Source organism: Solanum dulcamara, chromosome 12 (assembly GCF_947179165.1).
Source record: "Solanum dulcamara chromosome 12, daSolDulc1.2, whole genome shotgun sequence".
In the NCBI taxonomy this organism is placed as follows: domain Eukaryota; kingdom Viridiplantae; phylum Streptophyta; class Magnoliopsida; order Solanales; family Solanaceae; genus Solanum; species Solanum dulcamara.
In genome coordinates this window covers 6445194-6460096 of record NC_077248.1, presented here as the reverse complement: position 1 = coordinate 6460096, position 14903 = coordinate 6445194, and the positions used below count along the sequence as shown (strand labels likewise).

Genomic DNA, 14903 nt, shown 5'->3' with positions numbered 1-14903 from the left:
TGATAAACTTAACTAAATAAACTAAAAAGGAATTTTCGCATATAGCCATTCAAAAATATCTTAATTATTCTTCATAGTTATAGTTTGCTAATTACAATTCGTAGCTATAGTTATAACAATGCTTATATAATTCGCGCAATGTTTGTATAATTTCGCTATACAATTCGCAATTTTTGTATAACGTTTGTATATTTCACTATACAATTCATGCACACTGTTTGTATAATTTGCTATACAATTTGTAGTGTTTGTATATTTCACTATTCAATTCAATTCGCGGACAACGTCTGTATAAATCGCGCGAATCATACAAAACTCAAATTGTATTCACGCACAACATTTGTATAATCACACACAACATTTGTATAATCGCGCGAATTATACAAAACTCAAATGTAATTACAGCTAGATATTTGCTGCGAGCCATAATTAATTCAAACTATAGTTATGCTAGCTAATTAACTAGTCTATATTTGCTATTTCTTGTCATTTTCACTAAACTAAAATAGAGGGGTATTTTTGACCCTTTAACAAAATTACTTAGTCATTTATTCAGTCCTTTTTCATTGAGGTATCTCTTCAACTTCGATCTAATTCAAGACTTAATTAAGGGATTTCCCTTTTTTACTATTGAGGTATAGAATTTTTTTGGGTTTTCTTTTGTAAAACAATCGAAAAGAGATTAGAACCACGACGAAAAAAGGTTTTTTAAGCAAACATTATTATGATAATGAAGGTAGAATGCTATTTAAGAAAAGATGCAATAATTTTCGATTCTCCCAAGCTATGGTCAATCACCAAGTAGTCGAATCGATAAATTTTTTATCGAGCTTCTAGTGAAAAACTAAAGTTTTACCTTGTTTTACAATAACTTGCCTTTTTTTTTTTTTGTTCACTTCAGCTTTCATATGATTTTAGCCATTGCGGACTGGCTTAATGAAAAACTTTTAATTTGGACTATCCTTTCCCGATCAATATCCGACTTATTAAGAAGAGTGTCACATAAATTAGAATGGAGAGGGAGTATGTGTTTACAGAATGACTTTAGCAACTTGAAAATTGTGTACATATGGTGATAAATGGAAATTAAACTTTTAGGGAGGAACGATTTTCTGCAAAACAGTCATACTTTTTAGTTTTTACCTTACCATGAGCAAGTGTACGATGGATAAACATGGAGTCAAAGTTTCAAGTCCTCTCGCCACAATCGAAGACATTCACAAACGCCTTACTCGTCCTCAGCAATCTTCGTCCTCTGTCATCGCAATCGCACCTCATCTGTAATTATCCTTTTTCTCTGTTCAATTCAGCTAATTATGGATTTGCAAATTGCTCATACGTAATCTGGATGTTTTTCGTAATTGCAGATCGAATGTAGACACATCGCCGTTACAGAAATGGAGAAAACTTACTCGTCCTCATCAGCAATCTTCGTCCTCTGTTATCGCATCTCATATGTAATCACATTCTCTGTTCGATCAATTCAAATTATGCATATATAGTGCATTTGCTCATACGAGATCTCGATGTTTTTGTTACTCACAGGTACGAATTACAGCATGATAACTCAACGAATGTGGATACATCTCCATTACAGAAAAGGAGAAAATCGAGAGCTGTTAAAGTGAGGTTAGAGGATTACTTCGATCTATCTCTCCTCTCGGAAATTCGCGCAAAAATGAACAGTTCTCTGAAGAAACAAAGTAGAATGATGAAATTGAAGAACGAATTCGAGGAATTTGTGTGGCCTGCAGGAGATCAGCATGATTCGAAAGTGTTTTCAGAAAGTAGCAGAAGAACAGATGAAGCAATTGTTGATCTCAAAAACGACGACGATGATTCGTTCAGCGACGGTGAGGAAAATCATCTGTGTTGCGTGGATCCGTTTCAACGGTTCGAATCAACGGCACTGATGCGATTCAAGAGATGATCAAACAAAGTGCGTTTGAGAGAAAGATAAACGGCGCCAAAAATTATGTTACTTCTTTTTCGTTTGGACTGGTTAGACACTTGCAAAATACACGCAAAATAAATGTCAAACATTAGATCACAAATGTTAAAAAGATAAACGGATCATATTTTTATGAACTAATTTTGATTAAGCTATTAGATTGTCGTCAGAAAGTTAGTAGCAAATCTTAAATTTTCCACTGTAATCATCTCTTTTTAAAACCGACTTGTTCAACAATATTACGATCTCAGCGACATTTTTTTTCAAAGAGGAATATCTTGTTCAAACCTTTTCATCTTATGAATATTTTAAGAAATCGATCGTGTTAACAAGTATTCCAAGTCCACATGTGACAAATAATTTATAATTTTTTTTTCTCTTTTTGATATGTTAGACAAAGTCTTTTGTATTCGGCGATTCTGTTTCAAATGCCAAGGATAGGATACGTACTGTAATATGTAATTACAGAAATATGCATGAAGAAACTATACTTTATAAGTAACAATAATAACTTTGGTGAGTGGTTAAATTATACTATAATATGTAATTTCCTTTCAACTTGTTTGTCTAACTTTCTTTTTTTGTCTGTTTATAAAGAATATCTCTTTCCCTTTTTTTTTTTGACAATTATTTGGTTCCGAACTTTTCACATTATTGGTTATACTTGCATGCTGGCTAGGTAAGCTGCTAGTGGAAAAATAGGCTTGAGGAATAAATTCAACAAAATATTTTTTATTCTTCTCCATGATGTCTTTGGTGGATTAGAACACAGAAAGCTAGAAGCTGATGTCAAATTTATAGATATATATCTGGTTAATAAAATACTAGAGTAAATTTATTTTCGTGAATGACAAAGAGGAGGCCGTCTCCCAAGTTAAAACTATTTTAGTATCGATTAGCTTGATAAATACTTAAGAGTTGTACAAAATTATTGGTTCTATATGAAGGAGATAAGTTGCAATTGGGATAGTTACAATAATATTCTTTCGAAGATTGTGGTGGGATGGTTGGGATCCCTCCACTTTTAACTAGATGTCTTACGTTCGAGCCTGTGGAATAGATGAAAATCATGTTGAGAGCTATATCCCCCAAAATGGAGCATACAATATGATAATTTGAATTTAGTTAAAATCCAATGAAGGTATGAAATATCATGTGGAAAAACAAAAAAAAACAATACTCTTCAATAAGTACATAAACATCAATTTGGATCCTCCATTTAAAATTAAAATCCTTTCTTTAAAATTTTTCACTTGAACTTCGCTTGATTTTTTTTCGTAGCAATCGTGCACCACAAATACTATATCAATCAAATTAAGTGGTGTTGGAATGTATGCGTCCATTGTCACTTAGGGATCAGGTCCCTAAACAGAATAATCAATAAATGAACAGTTAATGCATGTAAGGAACAAGACAAGATTTTACGTGAAAACGCTCCTTGCTCAAGGGAGGAAAAACTACGACCTGTCCAATAGGATTTAGCAACCAACTTCACTAAAGATGCAAGAGTAAAGTGTTCTATTACAACCTATTGTAACTAGACACTAACCCTCTCCACCCTCGGCTCTATTATAAGACTTTGAGCCTAAGCAATATGTTTATTGCCCACTACCCCAACTAACTCTAGTTGACATAGACTTTGAACAGTCCGATCAAGTCTAACTCTAGCAATGACTCGAAAAATAAGCAATAAGACTATTGTCCACTACACAACTACCCCTTAGTTAATGTAGACTTCAACTCACTGATTCAAGGTCAACACTTAACCAAGAACCCAACACACTTATGATAAAAAAACTGATCAATATTCATTTATAGTGTAGGAACTGATCTTACAATATTTAGCACACAAGACTCAACATTACAATAAAGCAACAACCTAAAAACTATTCTTCAATAGTAGCTCGATCAGGTCCCTTGTTGCCTCGAGGAAGTTCTTTCTTTTGAGCACACACACATTTTGCCTTTTTCCTTGTAAAATGACGTGTAGAACTAAGTTGTTTCATGTCCTAAAGATAGTATATATTGTATGGAAGAAACAACCCAGTCTCCTCTGATTGGCTGGACTCCTGCTGTCCTTTAGTTGCTGCCCACCAACCAGAGCAGGTGGTGGCAGCTTTTACAACTGGTCCCCATTTGATCTGTGACACGCATCGTTCATGGGACTAGGTCTTTCTATTAGGTCCTATGGTTTGTCGATACACAAAATGCGAATATACACCTCTGCTGCAGTGCCCACCAACCTCTGTAGTTTTTGCAGCTTTACAGTTGTACTCTTCTTCCTTGCCCTTAACAAGCGTTAATCATGGGACTAGGTCCTTCTACCAGGTCTCATAGTTTGTTAAATCATCAAAACACATATATAACAAGTAGTAATATAATAATATTAAAAAGAAAAAAATCAAAGTTTTTAGCTAGAGTTATGGGATTTCCAAATCTTTTGGATATACATATACGGAGAATATCTATTATTTTAACTATAATAATTAAGATTTCCAAATCTTTTGGATATACATATACGGAGTTTCCAAAATTTCACCAATCCTACATTTGATCATATGTTCATTTTTATAGCAACTTTTTCATAGTATTAATCTTTACCACAGTCCTCAACTCTAGACTTGTTGATAATGTGAGAGTTACTTCAAGCCCTATTTTTAGTGAAGAACGAGTTATCTTTTTCTAAATTCATTTTATCGGAATCTTATTATATCCGATCTATGGCAACAACTATGGCTAAACTAGCTCGATCCATGTGGCGAATGAGGCTACGTTCGGCCATTCGAACCGCCGTAGCATACATAATAATTGGATGCAACACCCTACTCATCCCTCCCTCTATTGCAAGATATCTGGCATTTACCTCCTTTTCGTACGTAACAACAATACTTATTGTGCCAGATGCTACCCCTAGTCCAAGTTTTAAAGGGTTGCTGGAGCGCGTGTTACGCCACGCTCTAAGTCATGCCCCTTTGCATACTTGGATTTTAGATTCATGGCTCCACCACTGATGAAAGAAACTTCTCGCCCCTCCTAGCTACTATGATGGTGGCGGTGAGTGCTTTTGTGGAGGCGTTGCCGTCTCACGCCCCAAGAGGATACCCTAGACGTGACCGGCACTCGAAGACCATTGCTGGTCCCCAAGCGAACCACTTGGTCCAATCACACATTCATTCAATATCAATCAACCAGCGAAGAGTTTAAAATAAAGAAATAATTTAGTGGGCAACTCAAATCATCAATCTAACTCAAAGAATAAAGGCCATGGGCTAACAAATCGAACTCCAATCTATGTCGTTAAAAATAGTTTGACAACAATAATTCAAGGAAAGAAACTACTCAATCGACCCATCACTATCTAGTCTATGAAGCCTCTATCACTACTATCTAATTGGTGCCAATGACATGTTCATGGCTACCTCAAATCAGAATGAAAAGGACTAAACTCAACGCAAGAATCACATAAGTGGTGTCCTCCGAATGTAGGGGAGGACTCACCAATAAGCTGAGTGTAAATGGATTCTCAATGGTGCGCCTATTGACGATCTCTTAAATCTGTCTCTGCATCATGAAATGATGCAGGTCCAAATAGACGTCAGTACATGGAATGTACGAGTATGTAATATGGCAGAATGAAACATACCTCAGGGAAGAATAGCGTTGGTTCAAATATCTCAAATCAGAAAATAAGAGAGACTCAATCAAAGTGTCATAAGTCTAAAGTAAGAATACATTTTTAGACAAAGACCAACCATATACCATACAATCCAATCCAATCATGTATAATACAGTTCAATCAAATCATTTACAATTCGATCCCATCCAATCACATACCATTCTATTCAATCCAATCACATATCATTCTATTCAATCCAATCACATATCATTCTATTCAACCCAATCACATATCATCTAATCCAATCCAATCCAATCGTACACTATCCAATCACATATCATCCAATCCAATCATATGCAATCAACTCCACCATAAAGTCAAAGGACTCAATTTAATAGATATGCAAATTAAATTATGTAATGTTATATAATCCAACTCAAATATCAACAAGCTCAATCAAACCAATCAAATCATTCACAATCCACTCAATTTGGGAGTTTCTCTAACCGACAACAATCCCACCACCTAGAAGTAGGTGATGTACAACGAGCCACATCGTTGCCACGTCTGTCCATACCTTGCCAGGGCATGAATGAATCAACCAATCATGGATTCCATCAATCAGTCAAGTCCTATCATTTCAGGATAATAAAATGGGAAACATCTGACTTTAACGATTCGATCCCATAGGAAACATCCGACTTTAATAGTCCAATCTCTTCCTACGTTGGCGGCGTAGTTTATAGAATTTGAGTATGGACTATACTCCTACCCAATTCAGTGCTCAATACTCCTCTCAAGACTCAATATGCACATATCTATCAAGTGAGTAAAATATTCAAAATACTCATTTAGTCTCTTAGGACTTAGTTTCAAATCAACTCATTTAGTCTCATTGGACTCTTTTCAAAACTCAATCCATCTGGTCTCATTGGACCTTCTTTCACAATCAACTCATTTCAATCATCAAACTCTTCTTTCTGAATTCGATACCATCTCAACTCAATGAATGCAGAAAATATTAGATGCATTTAAAACATAATTTCAACTCCTCAACTTAAACTCAAAATAGACATTTTTATGTAAAAATACTCAACTCGTTTATACTCAAAATACTCATGTTCAAAAATAATTAAAAGACTTCTCAAACTCAACTCATGCTTAAACTCTTTTTAAATCATAGATGAAAATAACCACTCTTTAAACTCAAAATAGTGTATAAATAGTTTATGCAAAAATGTTCACAAATCATTTATTTAAAACTCCTCCTCAAAAGATCATTTATTTTCAAAATATTCATAAGACTCCAATCAAATCAAATTATGCAAATCACATATCACATAATCACATTAGACTCCAATCCACTTCATCACACAACATCCTCATCAACATAACCTCTTCATTCACATCATCATCAAATATCATCATCAAACATCATCATCACATCATCATCAAACATCATCATCACATTATTATCAAATATCATCATTCACATCATCATCAAATATCTACTCCAAAATCCTTATTTAATTCTATGTTCAATTTATAGAGACAAAAGGACATTCTAACTCTACCAAGGTTTCGTTCCTTTTTTTTATGTCTTTCACATTCATAACTACCCCAATTCATTCTTTTCATCCCAACCAATGCATACACACAAAACCATCAATCTCAACCTCAAGACAATTATGACAAAAGAAATCTCATCTTGGGTTCATGTGAATGAATACATGAATCTGTTACATTCCGTATTTTTGCATCTTGGATTATTCGTAAGCTAACGGTTATAAATTCAAGGACTTTTAATTTTGAATTTTAAAAGGACATGATTTGTTGTAGATGTCAAGTTATATGAATAATTTATGTGTAGTAAAATACATCGTAAGCTGACTTTGGGAGGCCATAACCTCTTTATAATTTGGGAATTTGGGAAAACTCTCAAAATGAAAGTTGTAGGTAATTGAAATATCTTTTCAACCATAGGTCGTGAGACGAAATGTGATATCGGAGTAATAAGATATAGACGTTTTAAGTCTGACAGGCCAAACTAAGTAGTGAATTCGGCCCAACCCAATTCTAATTCGGGTCAGGCCCAATACCCACGAAATTAATCTAATTCTTATCTCTTCCTTCATACTTTAGACTAAGAAAATATCCAGAAAAATTTCCAGAGGGAGAGAGAGGGGAAGTTCTTGAGAGAAAAACCAAATCCGACCAAAATTAAAGCCCCGAATCTCAAAGCTCTCGAAGAGAAAATTGTTGTACGTCGCATTGGCTTCAATTTGAGCTAGATATCATCCAATAAGGAGAAGATTTTATGTGGTGCTGCAAATTTAAGGTAATATTAAAGTCTCCTTTTCATTGTTAACAAGTTTAGTTAGAGTTTTAACGGATTAGAACGGAGAAAATAGTGTTATAAACTAGTTTGGTGATTTGTTGAGATTTATAGGTTAAATGGTTGTTTTAGGTAGATTAAATGGATGGAATTAGCTTAGTGATGATGTATAATAATGGTTGATATTGTTTTGATGTTGTTGATGAGTTGTTGTTCTTGAATTTGGAGGAAAAAGGTGTATGAAGATTGTGAATGTTCAAACCCGTTTTTGGAATTGAGTATCTGGTAGTAATTCGGGAATATATCTTTGTGTAGACCTTCGATTTTAGATATTAAACATGTTTTGGAAAGCTAATAAACGTACCTACAACTCTTATGTTTATGTTTTAGTCTATATCTGCTTTTATTATGTCGAAAACGGAGGATGAATCATAAGACAAATTCTGTCCAGATTCTGGAATGAAAAATCCTTCATGTATAGCTGTTCGTATTTTGATGATATCTCTTTGTAGAAAATGATTTTTGAGTTGATTTCTTTTGCATTGGAAACTTAAGACAGAGATCTAAATGTTTCAAGAAGGTCATAAAGTCCATTTTTGCCTTTTTCATTTTCAAAATTTAGATACAACGTGAGGTACTTGACTTTCCGAATTTACTGCTTTGGTAACATGAGTCGGGTGGAAATATTCTAGGCTTATTGTCAATAATAAATCTTATTTTGTGTCAATATTTTGGATTGTTGATGTTGATTGATGATTATATGGCTGGTTTGAAAGTGGGAAAAGTGAGCGGTATAGGGGAGGTGTTGTCCAATTTTTTTAGAAATAACCTACTAACGATAGACTACGTTTTATTCTTGTCCATAGCTTAACCATAGTGCTTAACGTTTTAATATAGGTTGAGACAATATTGGACAACATATACGTATAAACGCTAAAGGTATGTAAAGTTAACATTTTCTTCTTTTGGCATGATTCATATGAAACGAACGAATGACGTATGCTTAAATTCCAAAGAAACTCTTATTCGTAGATATACTCGGATGGCTACCGTTCTTGATTTTCAAAATTTATATTGTTATGTCTTGACTCATGTGTATGATTCCAGCCATCCTAGTTGGTATAACTCATGTTGTGGTATAATTCATATTTTAGTATAATCCATAATTGGTGTGATTCATAATGACTATTGTCTTGGTTTTCAAATGATGGACTGTTTTGCTTATTCTATTAAGTCTCCGATAATGATCAAATTTCACAAGGTTTCTAATGATACCTTATTCGTGCATATTGTTATGGTATTATTCACCGAGTCCTACGATAGGCCGGGTATGTTATCATGTATGGATTCCACTACATTATTCACCGAGTCCCTTACTAGAGGGCCGGGTACGTGATATGATAATATGATATTATGATGATATGACGATATGATTATGGCACCGAGTCCCATAATGGGCCGGGTACGGTATCAGTGTACACTACTCTATTCACCGAGTCCCTTGCTAGAGGGCCGGGTATGGTATATATATACATATAACGATATATTGATATAATTGTGACACCGAGTTCCCTAACGGGCCGGGTATGATATATGATGATGATATACATGTATTCATTTCATAAGACACAGGTACAGTGATTAGCTCCTGAATCTTTATTGCAGATGTGATCTCCTTTACGGTATTTTATGCTTTATATACTCGGTACATAGTTCGTACTGACCCCCTTTCTTCGGGGGGCTGCATTTCATGCCCGCAGGTACATATACTCATTTTGGAGAGCCGCCATCTTAGGATTCTACTCAACGAGTTTGAAGTGCTCCATTGTCTCGGAGCCCAAACTTTGGGTACTAATCTTTATAATGTATATATTTGTGTATTTAAGGGTACGATGGGGCCCTGTCCCGTCATATGCTATTGTTAATCCTCTTAGAGGTCTGTAGACATGAGTGGGTTGTATATAGATGTTGTCCGATGTACTAGTATGACTTATGTTTTTGGACGTTTACATTCAGAATGGAAGCCTTGTCGGCTTACATATTATGTTATCTTATTTTTGACAATTAAGACTCCCCAAGAAATAGGTGATTTTGGTATATATATAAGTAACAGTTTGAGACGACGTGCTACCCATATAAATCTTATATCATGTTTAATTGCCGATTGACTATAGATAATAGGTGTGTATATGAGGGTCCAATTCGGACACTAGTCACGGGGTTAGGTCGTGACAGAATCCATACTCTCAACAAAACTCAACTCAAGAACACCATCAATACATATAAATTTATATACAAAGATTCATTTGTAGTCAATAATATGAAAGATAACTATTCAAGAATTTAAGTAATGAAAATCACCAATCAATTACTAGTACATAAAAATATTCTAGAGTTAAGGAAAATTTCAAGAAAACCTTCATAGAAGGTTCAATCCCTTCACAATTTTCATCCAACATATCTATGGGGCATATGGAAGAACTCAATCCATATTTTAGGTTAGCCTTACATACCTTAGAATAGATTTTGAAGAAACCTTGTTGTTGGGTCTTCAATGGGAAGCTTGAATCCTTGAGCTTTTAAGGGCAAATCTTGTTGGAGATGTTTGAAAGAGAAGACGGGATGAAGGTTAGGGTTTTTGGGAGGTGAGAAGGCTGAAAAAAATGATCCCAAAATGTTCTATGTTAGGGTAAATATGTTTAGGGAAAATGTCTAAGTTGCCCCTCTTCAAAATTTGGTAAAACTGGGCAAACATCTTGCTGGCGCTATAGTGGCGCATCGCGCCACTGCAGCGCCAAGCCAAAATGGGCTTAAAACCCTGCACACCTAATAGTGGTGCATCGCACCAAGAACCAAACTACTGAGGCTGTTTTCTGGCGCTATAGTGATGCCAGGAGCCACTGGAGCGCCAAGCCTAAATTTTCTACAGTTAGAGTCCATGCCTGAAATTCCTGCAGTACTAGTCTGTAGAAAAAAAGATCATAACTTTTGACTCCAAACTCCAAAAATTAAAATCTTAGTGGCGTTGGAAAGAAGCCTCAAAGACCTTTAATTTGGTAGTTATGGGCCACCCAATTCATTATATTCTAGGAGATATTCTCATTTGAAGTTGACCCTTATATTAACTCATCCGAAAACTTAATCGATTGGAATTCTTTGGACTCGGCTTGGTGTTAGAGATCCCTAAACACATCTAACACACTCTAAATGCTTGGGAATTGATCCTAACTCATATATAAAATTACACGTCCTTCGGTTCGAGTCTACACTCACATGAAGAAATGTTTGAGTCTTTACGGAAAAATTTCTGGGGTGTTACATGCCGGGTAATACGGATTTGATGGCTAAACAAATTGATTTCGGGCAATTTCTTATTATGCATGTGGATGTTGTTGTTCATGTTGAATTGTAGATTCTTTCTGTCAGTTAGTTTACTACTGTTTCAGTTAGTTATCCATTGGTCACTGCATTGCAGATGCATAATCTGTTAGTTGGTTAATTAATTAATGTACAACTGTTAATGATGAGCTGTCAATTTAGAATTAGTCACCAGGATATTTTTGAAGCTCAAAATATGTGTATATATAGATCAACAAACTGTAACAATTGAGATCAGATCAATACAAATTCTGTTTCTTCTTCTCTGAGTTTACTTTCTATGAAGCTTTTCCATGGATAATTGAGTCTATCCATTCAGTTTTCACATGGTATCAGAGCCAGCTTGCTGGTAACAGACGAAGAAGAATTAAGACGTAGAAGATAACAATGGCTATTCTGAAAATAGATCAGAATGATCCGCTTTACATAGGTCCATCGGATGCTTTAGGAGCTATGATGATTCCTATCAAGCTGAAGGGATCTGAGAACTATAGAATATGGAGTAGATCGATGAGAATTTCTCTTTTGGGAAAGAGGAAGTATGGATTTTTGATTGGAGCATGTAGCAAAAGCTTGTACAAAGATGAATTACACAAGCAATGGGAAACCTGTAATGCCATTATTCTACCATGGCTAATGAGCACAGTTAGTAAAGAACTTCTAAGTGGAATTGTGTATGCCACAAGTACTTACACAGTTTGGGAAGATTTAAAGGAACGCTTTAACAAGGTGAATCGAATGAGGATCTATCAACTACATAAGGAGATCAACACACTTTCACAAGGTACTAATTCAGTCTCAACTTATTTTACAAAATTGAAGAATCTGTAGGGAGAATTTGATGCTTTAGTACCTTCACCTAGCTATGAGTGTCCTAAATCTAAAGAATATTTAGATCATATGTATCAGTTGAGGTTTATTCAGTTTCTGAGTGGGCTAAATGAATCATATGAACAAGCACGTAGGAAGATCTTATTGAAAGGCATTACTCCAACTATAAACCAAGCTATGCGATGATAATAGAGGATGAAATCCAGCACTCAGCTTGTGTAGTTACTATGAGTGAAAAATTAGATTCTATTGCTATGCAAGTTAACAGAAGTCAAGGTTATAATTCTGGAAATCAAAACTATAGATGCATAAAGTGTGAGTATTGTAAATTCACTAGCCACACTAAGGAGAATTATTACAAACTAATTGGATACCCAGCTGATTGGAAACATAGAAAGAAGTCTGGTTATAATAACTCTAAGAGTCAATCTGAATTTGTTGCACCCGGAGGACACAATAATCAAGGTATTGGTAATCATGGAGGTAATAACTCTCACAATGGACAACACTTGGCTAACAACACTGTTAGAGATCAACTGGATCAGACTCAGAGAGCTTCAACAAGTCATGAAGTGAACAATGCCTTTGTTGCCAAAGCACATGGATTCACTGATAGAGAATATAAGCAGATAATGGACTTGTTGAACAAGGATACTAAGGAGATGAAACAAGTCAATATGACAGGTATGGCCATTTGTTTATCACCCAATGATTTTTTAGAAAATTAGATAGTAGACTCTGGTACTTCTCATCACATAACAATAGATAGAAAGTTGTTAACAAATAGTAGGAGTATAGATAAGTCCCAAAGAGATCAGGTGAATTTACCAACAGGAGATAAAGTTGAGATATCTCACCTTGGAAATGCATGTTTGTTTGACAATGAGACTGTGAAAGAAGCATTGTTTGTTCCAGACTTCAAACTCAACATGTTGTCAGTCTTCAAAATCACAAGACAGTTATCTTGTTTTATTTCATTTTATCCTAACTTTTGTATGTTTCAGTACCTTTACGGTGGCAGGGTAAAGAGGATTGGTAAAGAAAAAGGAAGTTTATACATCTTTACAAATGAGTGTAGAATAAGGAAAGAAGGAGGAGCTCAGAACCATCAGAAAGTAGCTGCCAGAGTTTCCATGCAAAACTGTGATCTATGGAACAGAAGGCTAGGCCATCCTTCACCTTATGTATTGAAATGTTTACATCTATTGCATAATAGCAAGCATATAGAGTCCTTAAGCAGTTGTTCAATTTGTCAATTAGCCAAACAAGCTAGACTACCATTTTCTACTAGTGAATCTAGAGTAGCTGTGTCTTTTGATATTGTACATATGGACCTTTGGGGATCATATAAAACTTTTACCATTGATAATAAATACTACTTCTTGACAGTTGTAGATGATCATAACAGATATACTTGGGTGCATTTACTACAGCTTAAATTTGAAACTATTGTAGCACTCAAAAACTTCTTTCTGATGATTAAGGCACAATTTGCTATCAACATAAAAACAGTGAGATCAGATAATGGGACAGAGTTTTTTTAACTCTCAGTGCAAAAAGTTATTTCTATCCTTAGGCATAATACACCAGAGGTAATTGTCCTCACGCACCACAGCTGAATGGTGTAGTGGAGAGGAAACATAGACAGATCCTAAACATAGCTAGAGCTATCAGATCTCAAGCTTCTATGCCTATCAGATATTGGGGTATTTGTGTAAAGGCCACAGTCTACTTGATGAATAGATTACCTTCATCAGTCATTAGTGGGAAGAGTCCATATGAACTATTTCTATCTAAGCCTCCAAGTCTAAGCCACTTAAGAGTATTAGGGTGTCTTTTTTATGCTTCAGTTCTTCCCAAAGGTGACAAGTTTTCAGAAAGAGTTAAACCTGCTATTTTGATGGGATATTCAGAAAAAACAGAAAGGTTATTTGTTGATGGACATGCAGACAAAAAGGCTTTTTGTTAATAGAGATGTTCTTTTTCAAGAACACATTTTTCCATTTGCCTCTTCACAAATAGTTCAAGAAGAAAAGGAGGTCCTGCCTATTAATTATTCACCTCAGGGAAGTCCAGTTGGAGAGACTTCACCAGATTTATCATCAGATATGCCTCCTAGTGACCATCCTAGAAATGAGGAGAATGAAGCAGATCTTTTCGGCACTGATAGGCAACAGGATTTACCTGCTCCTTTAGTTCAATATGTATTATCAGCTGAGGTATCATCTAGGAAGACTTCAAGACCAACTAGACCACCTATATGGATGAAAGATTATGCAGCACCTAAGAAGGATCCAGGAGCAGATATCCTTTAGCCAATCATCTTTCCTACAATCATATTACTTCACATTACCACAGTTATTTGGCAAAGTTTTCTGCTTTGCTGGAACCAAAGACCTTCAAACAAGTTGCTAAGGATGAGAGGTGGATTCAAGCTATGAAACTGGAAATTCAAGCACTTGAAGATAATAAGACTTGGATGGTTGTTGACTTACCTCAAGGCAAATGCACTATTGGTTCAAAATGGGTCTATAAGATTAAATATCAAGCAAATGGTGAGGTTGAAAGATTCAAGACAAGACTGGTTGACAAAGGTTACAGCCAACAAGAAGGATTAGATTATCATGACACTTTCTCCCCTGTTGCAAAAATGGTCACAGTCAGATGTGTTATTGCCTTAGCTGCTTTAAAATGATGGGACTTATACCAAATGGATGTGTACAATGCCTTCCTCCAAGGTAATTTAGATGAGGAGGTCTATATGAAAATGCCATAAGGATTTAGTAGTCAGG

General features: G+C 35.3%; 1 protein-coding gene across 1 annotated transcript; it reads left to right on the top strand.

Moving 5' to 3' along the window:
- Nucleotides 1–944: 944 nt before the first annotated feature.
- LOC129877436 (uncharacterized) lies at nt 945–2077 on the top strand. Its single transcript, XM_055952932.1, has 3 exons — nt 945–1280; nt 1368–1457; nt 1546–2077. Exons 1-3 carry the CDS (start codon nt 1150–1152, stop codon nt 1928–1930), a joined length of 606 nt encoding a protein of 201 aa, XP_055808907.1. The 5' UTR covers nt 945–1149; the 3' UTR covers nt 1931–2077.
- Nucleotides 2078–14903: the final 12826 nt, after the last annotated feature.

Excerpts from the sequence above, each read along its gene's own strand:
- LOC129877436 (XM_055952932.1), top strand. The coding sequence starts at position 1,150 with ATGAGCAAGTGTACGATGGATAAACATGGAGTCAAAGTTTCAAGTCCT. Across the intron at positions 1,281-1,367 it reads ATCGCAATCGCACCTCATCT|ATCGAATGTAGACACATCGC; the intron begins GTAATTATCCTT and ends TCGTAATTGCAG. Across the intron at positions 1,458-1,545 it reads TCTGTTATCGCATCTCATAT|GTACGAATTACAGCATGATA; the intron begins GTAATCACATTC and ends TGTTACTCACAG.